General features: G+C 51.5%; 1 protein-coding gene across 1 annotated transcript in view; it reads right to left on the bottom strand.

Annotated features, from left to right (window-relative positions):
• LOC144260794 (tumor necrosis factor receptor superfamily member 16-like) overlaps positions 1-19174 on the bottom strand; it is a 43158-nt gene extending 23984 nt beyond the window's left edge. Inside the window, exon 1 of the mRNA XM_077809537.1 lies at positions 19115-19174. Coding sequence (XP_077665663.1) covers positions 19115-19174 — 60 coding nt within the window. The remainder of the gene's footprint in view (positions 1-19114) is intronic.
• Positions 19175-19408: the final 234 nt, after the last annotated feature.

Below are 19408 nucleotides of genomic sequence, written 5' to 3'. Positions count from 1 at the left end.
TGGAGAAGGTGCCTAGGGAAGTGTTATTTACCCCTTCACATAACACAAGAACTAGGGGTCACCCAATGAAATTAATAGCTAGCAGTTTTAAAACAAACAAAAGGAAGTATTTCTTCCCACAGTGCACAGTCAACCTGTGGAACTCATTGCCATGGTATGTTGTGAAAGCCAAAATTATAACTGGTTTCAAAACTGAATTAGGTAAGTTCACGGAGGATAGGTCCATCAATGGCTATTAGCCAAGATGATCAGGGATGCAACTCCATGCTCTGGGTATCCCTAAAACCTCCAAGTGTCAGAATCTGGGACTGGATGACACTCGAAATTTCCCTGTTTTGTTCATTCACTCTGAAGCATCTGGCACAGGCATGACACTGGGCTAGATGGAGCATTTGTCTAATTCAGTATGGCCATTCTTATGTTCTTATGTGCTTTGCATCACAATCTTTACAGTCTTACAAGCATGATCACATGCAAGACCCTAGAGCGGGACATAATCTTTCAGCCAAAACTATTTTTCACCAAAAAATGGACATTCAGATTGATGGAAACATTTCACAAATTCGTGTTGGATTTGCCCAATTGTTTTAGTCAACAGAAAAAACCCACTAAAATAATTCCGGGAAAATGGGACCATTTTGATTTCTTGATTGAAGATACCCTTCATTTTGAGACTTACTTCAACGTTATTAAAAAGAATATGTAAAAACCTTTTTTTAAAAAGCTAAAAATGAAACAAAACATTTCACTTCCGGTCAAACAAAATGTTTCATTCAACCCAAATGAATATACATTTTTTTTTTTACTTTTCAGGTCATTGAACATTTTTTAAAAACTTTGGTTTCGGTGGATCTAAAATGATTCCCCTCCCCCGATCTTTCGGTATGGCCAGCAAACCAAAACGCCCGGTCTTTGCACAGCTCTGGCCCTGGCCTCATTCAACATGTATGGTAAGTTGTGCTGATGAGCACAGTATCTCGGATGTTTCTGATATTACAGGTAGCGACTGTCCAGTGAAAGTTGCTCTCATGGCACCATGGTGATTATAGACATGGGCTTAAGAGCTTTTATTGGACCAACTTCTGTTGGTGAAAGAGACAGGCCTGGTCACGTGTTTGCCCAGTGGAATTAAAACTGAAAGATTTTCCAGATTCTTCAGACTCCTGCAGAACCCGTGGGGGACCGTAAAGCACACCTGTTTGAAAATGCTATCCAGACAGAAGTCTGTTGTGTGCTACCAGTGTCTCTGACTTACTGTTTGCCCTCAGGTGGGAGCAGAAATTGTAGAACTCAAATCCACAGCCTGCATGGAAATCTGCTGCCCTGTTTACACTGCAGCTTGTAGTAGAGACAGGAACCAGGCAGTGGCATGGTAGAAACCTAGAAATTGCCAGGTTGGATCAGCCCTGAGGTCCACCTGCTCCAAGATCTTGTCTCTGACAGAGGCCAGATGCTTCAGAGGAAGGTGTGAGAGCCCTGAAATAGCAGATGTGAGATAATCTGCCTCCTGATTAAATTAGCCTGATCTCTAATGGACTGGCTTAAGCCCTGAACATGAGATTTTATTGTAACTCTCGATATGCCAGAGTTCAATCCTCTTGGAATCTCGCTAAGCTCTTTGCTCTGATGACACATCCTGTGGCCGGGAGTTCCACAGTCTAATCACATGTTGTGTGGAAAAGTATTTCCCCTTATCAGGGTTGAATTTGCCATCTTCTAATTTCATCGAATGGCTGAATGTCATAGGCCTAGGCCGGCAAATGTTGCCTCATTGTAACTGGTTCAGCACATCTGTTCTTTGCTGTATTCACAGGAACCCCTCTCCCCGACTCCCCACAGTTCCTGTGTGACTGGATTTGCTGGCTCTCCTTCCTCCCAGAAGCCTGTATGATAGGGCCTCCCAGAGTGCATTGCTCCACATGCTGTTCTGTGTGCAACTCTTCCTGGGCACTGTCTCCTGTTCGATGAGCCACTATGGGAAACTGCCCGGCTTTTCCCAGAATGCAGCAGTACACCCATAGGAGTTAGGAGCATACTGACAAATGTGGCTGTGAAAATGGTTACTACGGGGACACAGTCATGTTCACTGCCACCAGCTCAGATCTGCTTACAACAACAGAGCTGCATTTGCCGTTCAGATGGCACCTGGAAGGGCAAACCTGCAGTGATCCTAGAAGGCCCTAGGATAATACAGTGAGTTGCCCTGATAGAGGGACACGGTGGATCGGTTAAACCACAACGTTTTTGGTGCACCCAGCCCAAATCCATCTCACCTAGCGCAGCACAGATCCCTGTGGAAGAACCAGGCTGCTCTCGGGACAGAGCGCTAGGACACTGGGGAGCAGCTGTCGGACAGCTTCTGCCGGCCAGTTGCCTTGTCAAGGTTTTCACTCAAAGCCCACGCATTAGTCCCTGCCACAGACACACAGGTGCAACCTTTCCTGATTCTCTAATGAACATCTCTGGATCCAGAGGAATGATGGCAAGACTGGAGGAGCCAAATACATCCATAGGAGGAAAAGAAAGAAAGAAAGAAAGAAAGAAGCTGAGGAAGGACTAGAGGAAGGCATAAAGACAGAAGGGGAGGAAGGACTAGAGGAAGAAAGAAAAACAAAGAAAAAAGAATGAAAGATGAAAAGAAAGAAAAAGGTGGAGAGCAAGAGAAGAAAAACACTGCTAAGTGACATAAGAGAAGAAGCCCTTGTCTGGTTGATTCCCCGGCCCGAGCTGGGGAGCCCCGTGGGGGATCATAAAGCACACCTGTCTGAAAACGCTGCCCACACAGAAATCTATTGTGTGCTACCAGTGTCCCTGACTCTCTGTTCGCCCACAGGTGGTCGCAGGAATTCTAGAGCAGAGCTGGCCGCACAGTCCAGCTTGCAAACCAACCTGGTGTGGCGGCTAGATGCAGGGGAGGCCACTTGCCACCATCCTGGCTTGTCTGACAAAGAGGTCTCGCTAAGGAGACCAGTGGCCCTTTTTACAGACACTGCCCACCTCATGGCCCCAACACCGGAGCTGGGAGGACAAGCTGGGGGCTGGCAGGCAAACGGCCCCTTGCCTGCTCAGCTAACATGTCCCACAGCTTTACAGACAGAAGGCAGAGGGGGTCTCCTCTCACCACAGGAGTGGTGGTGGTGCTCTGTAGAGTCCAAATTTAGCCTGGGCATAAAAAAGTGCAGAGACCCTGGGGGATTAGAACATAGGACTCCAGTGGGTCTGGGCCATCGATGCTTCTGCATCACCATTGGAAGCTCGGGGTGGGGGTTTCTGCTGGGGGACCCTGGAAGTTAAACATCGCAGGAAGTACAGGCCAGCAGGGCCTGATTGGCTCATACCAGTATATAAACCAGCCAGCATGGGGAGCTGTCTGAGTAATGATGCAGACACTGTCTACTTGTTTGTGCTCCAGGCCTTGCCTTACGATGAACCTTAAGACTCTGGTTCCTGGCCCTAGTTTACCCCTGATGCTGCTAGTCGTCTCCTGACTGCAAATGGTAACTGACCGGTGCCTGCCAGCACCCACGGCCTGGCACTCACAGATCCTTGCAAGAGGAGTGGATGGAGAAGGAGGAATGGCGAGGACAGGATCACACAACTAAGCGATTTACTCCCTTCCTTGTTGTTAAGATGCAGATTTCACCTCAGCCCCCTAAACCCCTGTCTATGACCCTTTTCAAATCCACGGACCGACTGCCCCCTGCCCCACAAACATCTCCCAGTGTAAAACAACCACCAGTTTATGCAGGACCTCCATATAAACCACAACTGCACTCTGGTGCCCGACCTGCACTGCCGGTGCTTAACTGACAAAGTGTGTCTGGGAAGCGCACCCACATACCACCTTCATTTCAAGTTCCATTTGACGGATCAGCACCCAGACAAATAGCACCCTAAGGCCAGGCCTACACTGACAAGTTTGCAGCATGGCACAGCTGTGCCGATGTAAGATCCCTCGTGTAGCTGGAGAGAGCTCTCCTGTTGACATAAAACCAGCTCAACGAGCGGCGGTAGCTATGTTGGCGGGAGAGTGTCTCCCACCGACAGATATGCTGGCAAAACTTATGTCGCTCAGAGGTGTGAATAAAACACCCCTGAGTGATAAAACTTTTACTGTCATAAATGCTAGTGTAGACATGATCTAAGCTGTCAGGACAGAAATGTCCTTTGGAAGGTCCTGAGGGAGTATTTCAACCAAGGGGGAATGATTTAAACTCTTTTTTTGAGGGACTGGGATCCTGTATGGAATGATATGAATGCAGTGATTCCCTTCCCTAAGTAAGTGTTTCCTTCAGTCACTTCCTCCCTTCAGTTCCCATGTTAAAGCCTTCCCTGTTTGCCTTAGCTAGAGTCCCTAAATGCCACTCAGCGCTCCCAAAACCAGCATTTATTCCAGGTATTGGAAAGGAACAGTAACGCTGGGAAAACATGCCAGATGAACAGCCCTTCAGATGAGGGCTCTCCAGCCATCGATGAGGGTAGGTATACTGGTTGCTTGCACACACCCGACACACTAGCGTGTCAAGGGGCTTCCTCGCTGACCTGGAGAGAAGGGCCCACAGGGCAGTTCAGTTTTATTCCTGGATTTTCAAGGCCAGGATTGGACAAGCTCTAGTTCTGGTACAAGGGTCTGGGCTTGATGCAGGAAACATGGGTGGTAGTCTAGTCTGATCTCTCGATCATAGAATATCACGGTTGGAAGGGACGGAGGTCATCTAGTCCAATCTCCTGCTCAAAGCAGGACCAACACCAACTAAATCATCCCAGCCAGGGCTTCGTCAAGCCTGACCTTAAAACTTCTAAGGATGGAGATTCCACCACTTCCCTAGGTAACCTGGGTAACTTGAAGACACAGGTTGGAGAATTTCACCGCGTTTTCTGCATCAAGCCCAGCAACCTGTGGATGAACTAGAGTGTATCTTTTGGGAGGATGTCCAAGTCATGGTTTAAATGCTTCAAGTGATGGAGAATCCACCACGTCACCTGGTGAGCTCTGCCAATGGTGGGTCACCCTCCCTGTGAGAAACACCCAACCTACTGCCACTTTGAACGTTGACTTCAACTTGCAGCCCTTGGCCCTCATCCTGTTTTCATCTGCTCTATTAAAGAGCCCTGTAGTATCAAATATAGTCCCATGGCGTCGGTACTTAAAGGTCGTGATCAAGTCACCTCTTGACCTCCTTTTTTTGATCAGCTACGTAGATTGAGCGGCTTTCCTCTCGCACTGGAGACCTCCAACCATTCTTGTAGCTCTCCTCTGATCCCTCTCCCACTCAGGCAGATTGCTGGGATTGCCCAGAGCACGCATTGCATAGGAGCACATCCTAGCGGCTTGCCTTTGTTTTAAAGGCCCTTCCTGGTTCCGTACCTTCCCTCTTCGCACATACCTGTCTCCCGTCACCTTCGTATCTGAGCCTCACGATCTCGGATGTATTTAGCCTCACCACCCCTGTGAGCTAGGGCCGTGCTGTAATCCTCATTTTACAGATGTGGACCCTGAGGCACAAGGGAGGCTGAACAGGGAGGCTGTAGCAGAGCAGAGATGTTTACCCATGTCTTGTAAATGTTTGGGTACTGCCCGACATCCGTCCTCTCTTCCTGCTTGCTCACCCTCCTCTCTCATTGCCGGGCTCCCCACCCTTTCTGCTCTGCCATCTCTCACCTGCTCGACACCTCAGCCACTTGCTGCTCCACAACTTCTTCCACAACCCCCTGAGCCTGATGCCCTCCCTGAACTGGGCCATAAAGCTGCTCCCATCTCCTTCTCCGCAAGACCACCTCTGCGGTGAGCCTACAAGACATCGGCCAGGCGTGGCTCAAGGTTTGGGGGTGGGGGGATGAATGTGCTTTAAAAGTTGTGTGTATTTGGTGTTTCCTTCTTCCCCCGCTCTTTGGAGATCACTTGTCTCTTTAGATGATAAGCTCTTCAGGTCAGGAGCCAGGCTACCTGCCAGGAACCGGGGCCTGCAGGAGAGCCGGTCTCAGGGCAACGTACCGAGCACAGCTGGCCTGTAGTAGGCTGCCTGACTGGTGGGAAGAGTCAGCAGCCTGACGCTTACGCCCAGGAGCAGTTCAGCGGCTGCTCAAAGCATTCGCCCCTGGCTGCGATCGCTCCTGCCCCGGCCTTGGACCCAGCTTCACTTGTCTCTCTCCCTCCATCTTCCGATCTGTTCCCCCTTCCCTCTCTCAGCCACACTTCTTCCTCCTTGGTGCTCTGCCTCCCTCCTCTTTTCTCCTCCCTCCCCAGCACGGGACGCAGGGGAGGTGATGAGAGAAGGGGATGCCTGGGCAATACCCACCCACGCGGGGTGACGGACGGGCTAATCTCCTCTGCCTGGCAGCTCACCACTAAGAGTTTCTTCCCCTGTCTTTACGGACTTGCCTCTACCTGTGTGTCTGTAGGGAGGGGATGATTTATCTAGGTACTTATCTGATTCCCATCACTGCTGAACTGGAGCAGCTGTGGCCATATGTGTAGCCATGTGACCATGGGGAGTGCCGTCTGTGTACCGTCCATTTCTAAGGAGCCTGCCCGTCTGCACATTGCTTGAAGCAGAGCTGAGGCAGCTTGTTACGCAGGAGAAATGCCCTGTGCTCCCTCCTGGGGCCTTTGATTCTTTCCTGATTTCCTATTTTCCCCCCATCTGAAAGAAAAATCACTCAGGCTTGAGGAGTGTGGGAACATAGAAACGGCCACACTGGACCAAAGGTCCGTCTAGCCCCGTATCCTGTCTTCCGACAGTGGCCAGTGCCAGCTGCTTGAGAGGGAATGAACAGAACAGGTCATCATCAAGTGAGCCATTCCCTGTTGCCCATTCCCAGCTTCCAGCAAACAGAGGCTAGGGAGGACTTATCCTCCAAGAATGTATCTAGTTCCTTTTTGATCCCTGTTATAGTCTTGGCCTTCACAACATCCTCTGGCAAAGAGTTCCACAGGTTGACTGTGTGTTGTCTGAAGAAATACTTCCTTCTGTTTGATTTGAACCTGCTGCCTATTAATTTCATTAGGTGACCCCTAGTTCGTGAGTCATGAGAAGGAGTCAATAACACTTCCTCATTAATTTTCGTACGGCGTAACTGCGGGCAGGTGTGTACACACGTTCCGAGCTGAAAAGCATCTGTGCACGGCTGTAGCTCCCTCTCTGCATGTGCACTTGTCTGCATGAGAATCTGAGTGTGCGTGAATCTAGCCAACTCTCGTGACTTTATCGCAAGCCTTGTGGGGAAATTCGGGGTGATAATCTGGTGTCGCTGTGTTCCAAGAATATGATGAGATGAGGTTTGCAGCAGTCATTCAGTAAAGAAAAAAGTATGTTTCTGGCTCTTGTGTCACAGAGACCCAAGCATGACTCTGAAGGCTCAGAAACTAGACAGCAAAGAAAAAGAAGCTACTTTATTATTATTATTTTTTAAATCTCATGATTTTTAAACCAATCTCAGGATTTGGAGGGGGGGGCACAGATTCCTGATCTATAGCTGCTTGAGGCTGGCAGCATTGTACACACTTGTGTGCACGTGAATATTAGTGCGTTCATGTCTGTGCGTGGAGCTCCGTGCACATGCACGTCGGTGGGTGTGTGAACATGCCTACCTTTGCGGTGGTGAGGGGGACCTGAACGTCTCCCTCTGTCTCATGCTCAACGGCAGGCTGAAAAGGAAACTCCTCGAATGCAGAAGGGACAAACTAGGGATCTTTGAGGGGAGACAGTCCGTGGCCCTCAGCAGCCCTCCTGTGTTCCCATTCCCCTGCAGAAGGCTCACCTCTACCATTACAGTTCAGAAGAACTAAACAACACCCTTGTTCTTCCTCCACCTTTCTCCCTCCACCCCACGGTTCCCCCCTGAAGTGTCTATATTACCAGCATCAGAGTATGGCCGCGCGGATTGCCTAGAAATTGTAACGGTTCTAAAACAGGCCTCTTTGCTTCCCCAAAACGGAGCCCAGCTAAGAACCATGAAGGTGGGCGCAAAGTGAGACTTCATGGCTGGATAGATCCCAGCTGACGGGACAAAACGACACTGTTCTGAGTGGTGGAACCCTGGCTGTTTCCCCGCTTGGAGTCAAAGCCTGTTCTAATTAAGCCAAAATCTTTCTCCCTAACCCTCCCCCCACCCTTTTCTTATGAGATGATCATATTACAATGGCTTGATCCATATTTGCTACAGGAACCCGGCTGGCTGCATCTTTCAAGAGGCGCGGCGCCTTTAAATATTTTTCCCTCTGAATCCAAGAACAAAGACCTTAATTGGCACCATGCATCTGGAGACAGTTAATTATCATAAGGCCATCTTAAAGACACAGCGCCTAAATAAAGCAAGAAAGGAGAGGGAGGTGGGCTGGACTGGGCTCTCCAAGGAAGAGAATCCAGAGGGCAGTGGATTTACTTTAATATACATATGTCAGCGTCCATGTGTTTTGGACCGTTCAAACAGAAGGCAGCCCTGTTAGAGCAACAGAGCCCCCACCATCTAACGGCCCCTCCTGATGATAAGCTCCCTTCTGGCCTTTGCAAAAGGCCCTTCTGGCTACATCCAGGTGTTCAGATTTTCAGTTAACTCTTTGGCTGCTGGTCCTCCTCCACTGCAGAGTGCGATGGAGCATTAAGAGGTACCTAAGAAGCGGCTCTGTTTTACAATTCATCTTTCAAATGGAAGAGGAAGCAAGCATGGTTCAGTGGCTAGGGGCTCTAACCTGAGACATGGGGTCATTTCCTAGCTCTGCCACAGATTTCCCATGTGACCTTGGGCAAATCACTTAGCCACTCTGTCGCTCAGCTCCCCATCTTTACAATGGGGTTAATAGTCCCGCCCTGCCTCACAGGGGGCGCTGTGGGATAAATACATTAACAATTGTGAAGTGCTCAGCTACTACAGTAATGGGGGCCAGATAAACATCAAAGGGAGATCAACACAGCCCCAGAGGGACAAGCACCACTTACTAAATTTTTCACCCCACTCGCCACAGCAGTCTGCGTTTTCCCTACAGGTCTCCCCTTTAAGTACCAGCCCACCTTAATTGAGGAGACCTGACCAGATCCCAGCTAGATGTGGACACAACTACAGGCCTTGGCGTGGATGGACCCAAAGAACCTCTGCTCCAAAGCAGCATCTGGTCCTGAGTAAAGTTCCTGCTTTTTGGTTTGACTCAATTTTCTAGCTGGACTGGCTGAGGCACAAGGAGATCGAGTGACTCTGGGGGAGGTCAGGGCTGGGATTAGAGTCTCTTGGATTCTTCGCGTTGCACTCGAACTCCTGGGTAATGCAACCTTCTGCCACCCGCTGCAAACCTGAACAGATGGGGCCGATCAGCGGGACATGTGCCAAACAGAACAGAGATGCAGGACCTGCTGGGGCTTAAACTCCTCGGCCCACGGCCGCAGCAGATGTAAATCGGCCCAGCTGCATTGAAGTCAACGGATGTTATGGCCATTTACACCAACTGAGGGCTTGGCCCCTTTGTGACCTCAGCGCTGGCTCTTTAAAGCTGAACCCCCCCCTTCCCCCACCACCACCGCACCCCTGTCTCTCTTAAAAAGGCAACGCTTGTAATTTTTTTAAAAACCTCCATTTGCCAACCCCCGCAGCTTTCCCTGACCTGAGGGAAAAGGGTTAAAATCAAGGAGGACTTGAAATAAATAGAATAGCAGCTGAAGCAGGGGGTTGTCTCATTTGGAGAGTTAGCCCCCCTAAGCAACTGCATGGGCAGGGGTGCTCTGCAAAATGAGCATTCAGATAAAGCTGGGCTTGGGCCCTTTTTTTTACTTCTTTGTGATGGATAAAGCAGATGGAGGATTCCCCCACCTGCCCACTACTTGTTTCTTATACTGGGGCCTTGTCTACTTTGTCTTTCCTGGCAGTTTCTATGTGTGGTCGGAGAACAAGGAATAGATTTTCATTGGAATACATCCGATGAAGTGAGCTGTAGCTCACGAAAGCTTATGCTCAAATAAATTGGTTAGTCTCTAAGGTGCCCCAAGTACTCCTTTTCTTTTTGCGGATACAGACTAACACGGCTGCTACTCTGAGAGCTGGAACAGACCTTCTGGGTCTTTGAGTCCGGACCCCTGCTAGTGTCAGGCACTCCATGATATCATCCCGCTCAGACATTTATCAACCTCCCTCTTTAAACCAGCGAGGGCGTTTGCCCCACAACTCCTACCGGGAAGCTGTTCCAGACCCTCGCTCCTCGGCTGGCTTTACAAAGAGCTGGGCTCATTAGGGGCTGTGCACTTATGAACATCTGACCCTGATTGTGGGGGCTGAGTACCTGAATAATCTGTTCCAAACTCGGCCTGTAGCATCTCAGTGAAAGAGCCCAGATTTCGGATACTGGCTACGACTCCAGTCCTGCAAACAATTTCTGCACATGCCTCGGGGCCGCCCAAAAGGGTGGGGCAGCTGGCCCCAGCCTCCCCCCTCCCCTTTGAGAGGGCCCCCACACAGAGCGACGACCTGGTGCACAGGGTTACGGAGGGGCAGCTGGGCCAAACCTGAGTGGCACCGTGACCCCATGCACCAGGTCACAGTGCCCGGAGTGGGGAGACAAAAGTGCCAGATCAGAACGAGCCCAGCATTGGCTTGCTTTGCCACCCCCACCTTCTGGGCCTCTCCTCGGTATTTTTGCATTCTTGGTTGGTTTGGGGTTTTATTTGAAGGGGGGGAAGGTCAGTTTCCAATTCACCCTAGGACCCCCAACACCTCTTCGTCACCCTGTTATCGTTAGACAGCGGAGCAGTCCCACTGACTTCAAGCTCCTCGTGTGCTTTAAGTTAAGCTTGTATGTAAATGTTTGCCTAAGTGAGATCAGACCGGGCTGTGGGGGAAGCTGTTCTCCGAGCTATTCCCCATGAACTCTGCAAAGCTCAGCACTGGAGATTTCCCGCATATTGTTGCGATTAAGGGCAGAAATGGTCAAGATCCGGAGGAAACCGCCCTGTGAAATTCCAGTGATGTTCACTCAAATCTGTTCATTTCTGAGCAAACATGGGGCATCTCACATCGTGGTGGTGGCTCAAAATTTTTAACTCCAAAACAAACGGTCCGTATTGTGGGCTGGTGTACGTGGGCGCAGCACAGTTGAAGCTGGGCTGGTTGGCCCCAGCTAAGGATCTGGCGCTTGCTTTGGACACAGCTCGGTGCCCACGTTCGAACATGCAAGATTTGGGGTCTGCATATGGAGGGTAGGAAAAAAGAAATGGCCAACATTCAGGGTAGGGGAAAAAGAACATTTAGCAGGTGGAAAATGGCTTGCAAAGAAATTGTGAAACTTGTCACTGGTGTTCCAGATCTCCACACACGAGCTCGTACCGAGCGTTCCTGACTTCCCCGCGCACACACCCCGAGTGTCCCCGATCAGCAGGCGCGAGCCCCGAGTGTCCCTGATCGCCAGGCGTGCGCACACATCGCACGTTCCTGATCCCCAAGAGGATGCACAGAGTTTTGCACAGCCCCTGTGAGTGGTCCCCACCCTTTCCTGCGGCTCTTTCTTTCTTAGCAGGCCCTAATCAGGTGTGATTGGCAGGCGTGTGAATAGCGGAGGGGGGAAGCTGCTATCAGAGGAACAGCCGCGTAACAAGAAGGGTTCGACTGGCAAAGGGAGGGGACCCCCAGCAGAACCGCCCGTGTTCATGCTATTCCCACGCGACCTGTTACATGGCTGGTGTCCCCCTCCCCCAGCCAGTCGCACCCAACTTGTTACTTGCCTGTTCCCCTGCTAATACCTCGCCCCTCCACCGCTCACAGCCTCACACCCAAGTGGCTAAGCCCAGTAAGCACCCCCACAGCTATCCACACTACGCTGGTGACATGCCTGATCCATAAATAGCACCCCCCCCCGGGGGGCCGCCCGCCCCTGCTAGTCACATCCAACCTGTTGTAAGGCTCTTCCAGGAGTCGCTCCCCCACCCACCCCAATCAATCCTGCCCAACCTGTTAGATGGGCTGTTTCACTGACAGCACCCCCCCACTCCTATGCTATGCTCACCCAACCAGGTGTTCCATTCACAGCAGCCCCCCGCGGCCTCCTCGGCCTGTCTCAGCGCTCTGCCCCAAATGGCGTGGACCCCACGCTTCCCAATGAACGCCCCCATCCCATCCTTCAGAACACCCTGCTGCCGCAAGAGGAATACGACCTCTCGGTCACCTCGCTTATACTCGGGGCGTGTTGACACTATGTGTTGATCTTGCCAGGCTGGCCTCAGCCTGTAGTGTAGACGCAGTCCAACAGAAGGGATTTCTCTGTCGATGGAGTGAGGATGGATCCGCACAGCTTTTTCACAGCTATTCTGACTTGACTTTGCCCCCTAAGCCAAAATAAAAACCTGGTCCAAACAGGATAGCACAGCTGTGGGGCGAGCAGCAGGCTCTTTCACAGCGGTTGGTAGTCACTCCAACCCCGCTCTCAGTTTTGCTGCCCAAATGCGATTAATGCTGAGGTTTGGGGTGTTCCGGGAATAACGAAGCCGGGAGGCCATCAATACCCAGTGCCATGTTTATCGCTTATTCCTACAGCAGTGCTTGGAGACCACGCCCCAGACTGGGGGCTCCTTGCCCATACCATGCTCCGAGGCGCTTGCAGACTAAACCAACAAACCAGACAGAGGGTGGAAGGGGAAGTGACTTGCCCAGGGACAAACAACTCATCAGTGGCAGAGCCAGGCATAGACCCCCCCCAGCTCTGCTAAGTCTCCGTTGCCTAGCTCCTATTGACTCAAAGGTGTCGCGAATTGTTGACATGCGCAGTTCATTCTTAAAAACGCTCAAGAGACCAAATAACTGAACTTAGCCACACTGACTGTCTAAAGACAAAGCCGTACGATATGAAAAGGGGACACGCAGACCCCCTCTTTCCGGGAAGCAGCTTGTACCAGGGCAGAACATTCGTGTATTTTGCCAAATTTCCGATTTTCGGACTTGATTTTTGTGAAGTGTTGTGGATACCGGACATGGGTGAACAGAACTGGGGGGGGGAAGGAGCGTACTGCATTCAGGTAGCCTAGCTTCTCAACACTTAGATAAATCATGTCTGCTATATTAATACCATGCATCTAATAGTTACCAGTGTGGTGTACACTACCTCTAACATGTAGGTATCGGCGAACAGATCCTGAAGGAAAACCCACAGCCTGGATCCAAACAGCCCCAAGATTTGCAGGACGTTTCACAACCAGATATTGATCCAGACTGTACAACTTGAGCTTCTTTGTGCATTAGGGGCATCATCGTCCCCTTTCAGCCTTCACCCAACACTTGGGTAAGTCTTAATAAGTGGATAATCTAGCAACATCAATGGGCAAATTACTCACTGGGACAGTCCAGGCTTTTTGTTTTCCCCAAATTTCCTACGGTTACTACCCCTGGTGGAGCTGAACTGGTGAGAGCAACAGTGGGAAATGGGGCCAAAAGGCCTGCTGTAGGTAAGGAGAATGGCATCTGAGATCTACTGGTTTGCAGACCAAAACTGCGGCAGAACCAAGCAGTAGGAGAGGACTCTGGAAGTGGGGGATGGGGAGGCTGGCTCATGAGAGACAGTGCTGTCCAGTGGCAAGCGCACTGGGCTAGGGTTTGGGAGACCTGCTAGCCACCACTGTAATAAACAACAACTTGCTATGCTGCCCACAGAATGAAACAGCTGGAGAGCTAGCTCGTGGGGTGTTCTTTACTGGTGTTGTCTGGTGGCTAATGTCAGAGAGCACCTGGCTTCTAGTCCTGGCTCGGCCACAGATACCTGCTATGGTCTTGGGCAGCTCAAAAACTCTGTGCCTCGGTTTCCCCATCTACATAGTGGGAACAGCCCTTTCCACTGGCCTCCCAGGTGGGCTGGGAACATACATTCACTTTGACAGCTCCAGATAAAAGGGCTAAGTATTAATAAGATATTAATTTTAACCCAGCCCAGGACAGTTTAACACAAGGGATTCAGAGCAGAACATGCCTCTCTCCTTGAGCCTAGAAAGCCAGCCTGCTTTTCAACCGGCCTGAAAGGCTAGCTCACCCCCTCTCCCTCGAAGTCACTGGTCCAGACCTCATCCTCCTGAGGTCGATTATTATATTATGGCAGCTGTCAAGGACCATAGCAAGGATCAATACCCCATTGTGCTGAGCCCTGTGCAAACAGAAATAGAGAGACAGCCACTGGCTGGCCTCTAAGTGAGCTCCCGACATTTACTGGGAGGGAGACATTCCATCACTCTGCAGGGATATTATCAAAACCAGGGCTACATCCTTTAGAGCAAAGGTTTCCCCCAGCTAAAGCCCGCTCTTTGCCCTGCACCCCAGAGGTGGCTGCATTCCAGGAGCGCTGTGTGTACATCGCATGAAAGCCTCTGTATGGACGTCATGTACCTGTTCGGACCCTGCCTAACCCAGTCTGCTCTCTCCTGCTTTGGGCTTTCCAGTCCAGACAGTATAAAACCTCACACGGCATCCTTCCCCCCTCTTCTCCTTTAAAAAACTCTCCGCTACTCAGGCTTGCATCACTTCCCCTGGGAAATCTAATTGCACGCATTGTCAGTAAGTGCTGCTTAAGACTTAGCCTATTCATCCCATTGCACAGACACACCCCCTTCCTATACTCACTCCATCCCCCTAAATAACCCTCTTCTGGATTTACAGCCTGGAAATGTTGCTAGCCAGTTGGCATGTCTCCTGCATGTCAGCCAAGCTAGACGTATCGGGCCTGATCCACAGATCAGTGAAATCAATGGAAAGACTCCCCTGGACTTTCACAGGCCATTCAACTTCCTGCATGAGGCCAGGTCTTGCTGATCTTCTCTGAGGTCCCTCCAGTGTGAGTCCTCCTGCTTGAGGGCTCTGATTATTAGAGGTCAGGAGGAGACCTCGCGTGGGAGGCAGATTATCCCACATCTGCTACTTTGGGGTTCTTACACCTTCCTCTGAACCCGTCTGGTGCTGGCCCCTGCCGGAGACATGGTACTGGACGATGGACCTCGGGTCTGATTCAGTCTGGTGATGTCGATGTGCCTGTTTTGATTCCATTTTAGGATATACGCAAGGCCTTGCTTCCTGAGGGTCCTAGATTCTATCGATAGGAAAATGTCCCTCCCTGCACCAAAGGAAGTGGGGTTCTGGACTCAAAACGTGAGTTCGGGTGGGGGTGTCATCTGTGTCTGTGCATGGGATGGTGTGCGGGGCTAGGCGTGTGTGTCGGTATGCATGCGTGTGCCGCGAAAACGGCCATGCTCTGCCCTAGGAAATCACATGAGGGATTAAACAGCGGTGGCTGCACAGACTCTCCGGCAAATTACAGGCTACTGCAAGGATCGAGTTTCGTTTACCCTCCGGGAAAAATATTATGGGCCAAGGAAGAAGAAAACATACTCTTTATATGGGGCAGTGAAGCTTTTACAAGTGCGGGGGGGGGGGGGGGGGGCTCGTGGGGGGGCAGTGAGCTCATGCGTCTGTGGCAGGAAATCATTATCTCCCCTGAAAAGGAGACGTTTTGTTGGGAGCCTGAAAACAGCCGCGGTGGTTCTTTGTACAGAGCTTTGCGCGTGTGCATATACACAGAGCGTGGGTGTAGAGACCCTTGGCAGGTGTCAGTCGGCCCAGCTCTGTCCAGTGGATCTCTGCCCATTTGTACCAGTCCTGGGCCTGGCCCACTATCCTATCTGCTAGCTGCGCGAGTGTGTTTTGTGTCAGGCTCTTTGCGCAACTCGGCTGTGTTTGTCCAGCACGGCGGTGGTGTCCTGCGGACTGTATGTGTCTGCATCAGTGTGTGTTGGTGTGCACAGCCAGGGCATCTCTTCTAGGAGCCGCATTTTCAAAAAAAACTCAGGGCTCGGCACTCACAATCAGGGCCAGATTTTCAAGTCCTCTGCTTGCATGAGAAGTGCAGAGTCCGGCTGCAGCCAGCTGGCTGGGATCTGGGTCCCTCCTTCACTGTGTGGGAGGGTAGCTGGATTACATGGGTCTGTGGCATGTGCTTTTGGGGCGAGGCCTGTCACTTACTCTGCACGTACAGCACCTAGCACGATGGACCTCTGTTCTCAGTTAGGGCTTGGGGGAATGTGGGGACCCTGGTACAGGGGAAGAGGGCACACAGAGCCCCTGGCATGAGGGACCCTGGTGTGGGAGTAGAAGAAGGAATGGGAGCCCCCAGAGCTCCTGGCATGGGGCCGGGCAGGGAGTCCCAGAAACAGAGGGGGATGAGAGCGTTACATCGGGAGCTCATGGGGTGTGCACTGGGCCTATAGAAGCAATAAAGTGTGCAACCCTCTAGTGATAATAACAAAGAGTGTGTGTGTGCGTGTTACCCATTGCACCAGCCTTTAGGCCAGAATGCTACCAGCTGTTGCCAGCGGTGGGAGCCTGACATCTAGTGCCTTATGCCAGGCACGGGTGCCTTCTGCTGAGACAGCGTTGGCTCTCCCCTCTGTGGCCAGACTGCCAAGGTGTAAGCCAGGTGGGGCTGGGGGTGCATTGCTCCCAACCTCTACATGGGGGATTCCGTCTTTCCAACATGGGCTTTTACAGGGAGCTCTTATAAAGCCCCCTGCCTGCCTCCTGCCTTGAGTCCCTGCTGAGCACCCGAACCTTTGAGAGGTCTCTTTAAATAGCAGCAGGAGGAAAGTCCTGACCCCACCTCCACCCATAAAACCAGCTCATTAGGTTTCTGTCCACAATGAGAGAGAGACCCCAGAGATCAGGCAAAGATGGGTTATAAAAAGAACCCCTGCAGGCGAGGGTCCTACATCCGGTGGTCACTAACAGAAGCTTTGAGCTCACCCCACTGGGCTTGAGGCTTTCCTGTGTGGATCAAACTGTGTTTACTGGAGGCCAGCGGCCGGGAGCACCAGCATTCCCTCTCATGTCACGAGAGCTGAACATCCTCTGGGCTGGATGTCAGAGTGTTTAGCTGAGACCAATGGCCTGAGTGCTCAGCTCCTTGGAGGCCAGGGCCCTAGACTGGAATGTCCTCCGGACAAGCTCGGTGTCTTATCTGCGGGGGGCAACTCCATAAGCACCTAGGGTGATTGTATGGGCCTGATCCAAAATGCCCATTAAAGTCTTTGGAAGGGGAGTCTTTCCATTGCTCTACTGGGAGTTTGAGTCACAGGCTCTAATTCTCCGCTTGTGTCAACAGCCAAATGCCACCCAAGTCAAGGAAGCATTTACACCACCAGAGCATTTGGCCCACAGTTTTAAAGACACCACTATGATCATCTCTGGCCTGTGCATAACACAGGTCAGAGAATTTTGATAAAGAAAGAAAGAAAGAAAGAAAGAAAGAAAGAAAAGGCTGGAAGGATAGATAGATAGATAGATAGATAGATAGATAGATAGAGGGGGTGTATGGGGACAGACAGATATTTTGATAGAGGGGGCATATGGGGGTAGATAGATAGAGGGGGTATATGGGGGTAGATAGATTGATAGAGGGGGTGTATGGGGGTAGATAGATTGATAGAGGGGGTGTATGGGGACAGACAGACAGATAGATTGGTAGAGGGGGGTATATGGGAGTAGCTAGATTGATAGAGGGGGTGTATGGGGTAGATAGATAGATTGATTTAACGAAAAATCTCTCACTACCTGTTGGTAAAAATTAACAGGCCAAATTCATCCCTAGTGTAAAGCCATTGACAGATCCAGTGTTTACATCTTCTACAGACTGAATAATGACCCAGCTGACACCCCCTCACCCCAATCTCACCCAGCCTGACCAGCAGGACAGAGATGTGATTCTGCGGAGGGAGTTTCCCCCCAAGTTTATAAAAGCAGCCCTTCGGAAACCAGTCTGAGCATTGCTCTGAAAACAAAAACACAAGTCACAAGTTCCCTAAGGGCTTTTTCAAAGCAGAGTCTTAACTAAAACCCCAGTCCCTCTTCACAGTCACTCCTGCACCAAGCAATTCCTCCCCAAAGAATGGTGTTATAACTGCTTCCTTTATTATATTTATTTTATGCCCCCCCCCAACAACAGCCCCTCCTCAACCAAACGAAAAATCTCCCTGCGTCACAACTAATAAGAATAGAAAAATGAGGCCATGCAATGTTAATTACCTCCTCAGGATATAGGAGGATAAACGCAGCTTTTACACGGGCTGACCGCATAATTACAGAGACCGGCTGCACAAAAATGTTAATTCCAGACCAGGAAACTGTTCCACATTAATCCTGACATGAAATTTACTGGAAAGAATGAATGGGGGACTCGCCTTGCCTGTCTCGCTCTCTCTCACACAGGGCTGGATCCTGCTCTCGCTCCCAGTCCCAATGGGGGCAAAACCAAAGCAGCTGTTAATGGCTCGACAGCCAGGAGATGGAGAGAGAGCCTCAGCGTCTTGCTCACCTGGGAGATCTCGAGCATTGTCCAGCACCAAAAAAACCAGGAGAGCGCTAAACACAGGCCACCAATGCGAGCAAAAGGCTGGTTCTGGTTCTGCTCAGAGAGAAGCAGCTGGACTCTCCTCTGACATAGACCAGGGCAGTTCCAGTGACTTTAGCTGAAGTTTGCAGGGAGGTAAGTGGTAGCCGATCCCACACCCAAACCCTTCCCCCTTCGCTCCAGTGAGGTCGGTGGCAAAATCCCCTCGATCTACTTCAAAAACTGAAGGATTGGGGCGGACCCACTGCGCTCTGTAATGCCCCACGGGTGTGTAAACGGTGCAATCCGACAGCTCGAAAGCTTAGGAGTTTTATGCAACATCCCGGGGCTGCTCGTACCTTCAGCCCCCCATCCCCCTTTAAAATGCGAACCGGTTTCACTCACCCTTCCCTCCCCCGAGCAGAGAAACCGGGAAACTTTGACCTCTCTGGAGCCAGGGGGGGCGCTTCAGAGGAATCGCAGGGTCAGCCCGGGAAGGCAAAAATCCCCGTCCCCTTCCTCTAGAGTTCACAGCCCTCTTTCCTTGCACGCGGGGTGAGTGTGTGCGCGCGTGCAAGGCGCTGGCGGGGGGGGGCGCGTGTGTGAAGCCTGGATTCCAAAGGCTGCAGCCCGATCCAAACCCGCTGATTCCCTCGGGGCCAGGCCGGGGTCTCCCGAGACCTCCCCCAGCCCGGTGACCGCAAAGCGCCCCGGCAGCTCCAGGCTGGCAACCGGCCTGTGTCCGCCCCGGCCGGCGGACGGGGGGGCGAGGAGCGGGGCACTCACCTTGCCCGGGAACAGCTGGCACAGCAGAAGGAGGCAGAGAGGCGCCCCGGTCGGCTGCATCTCGGCTTCTCCGCCGTCCGTCGGTCTGTCTGTCCGGGCCGCCTCGCCCCCCCTGCCCGGTTGCAGTTAATAAGCAAATGCAGAGCTCGTGCCCCGGGGCTCGTCCTTTGATCCGGCGGATCTGTTGTTTGGAGAGGGGGGGGGCAGCTGATGCAAACTTAAGAGAAACCCCGCATCTAGCAGTCCGGGGAGGGGGGGGTGGATCTAGCAAAACAAAACAAAAAAGCAAAAACG

This window comes from Eretmochelys imbricata, chromosome 2 (genome assembly GCF_965152235.1).
Source record: "Eretmochelys imbricata isolate rEreImb1 chromosome 2, rEreImb1.hap1, whole genome shotgun sequence".
Classification (NCBI taxonomy): Eukaryota; Metazoa; Chordata; order Testudines; family Cheloniidae; genus Eretmochelys; species Eretmochelys imbricata.
This window is presented reverse-complemented; position numbering and strand designations above follow the sequence as displayed.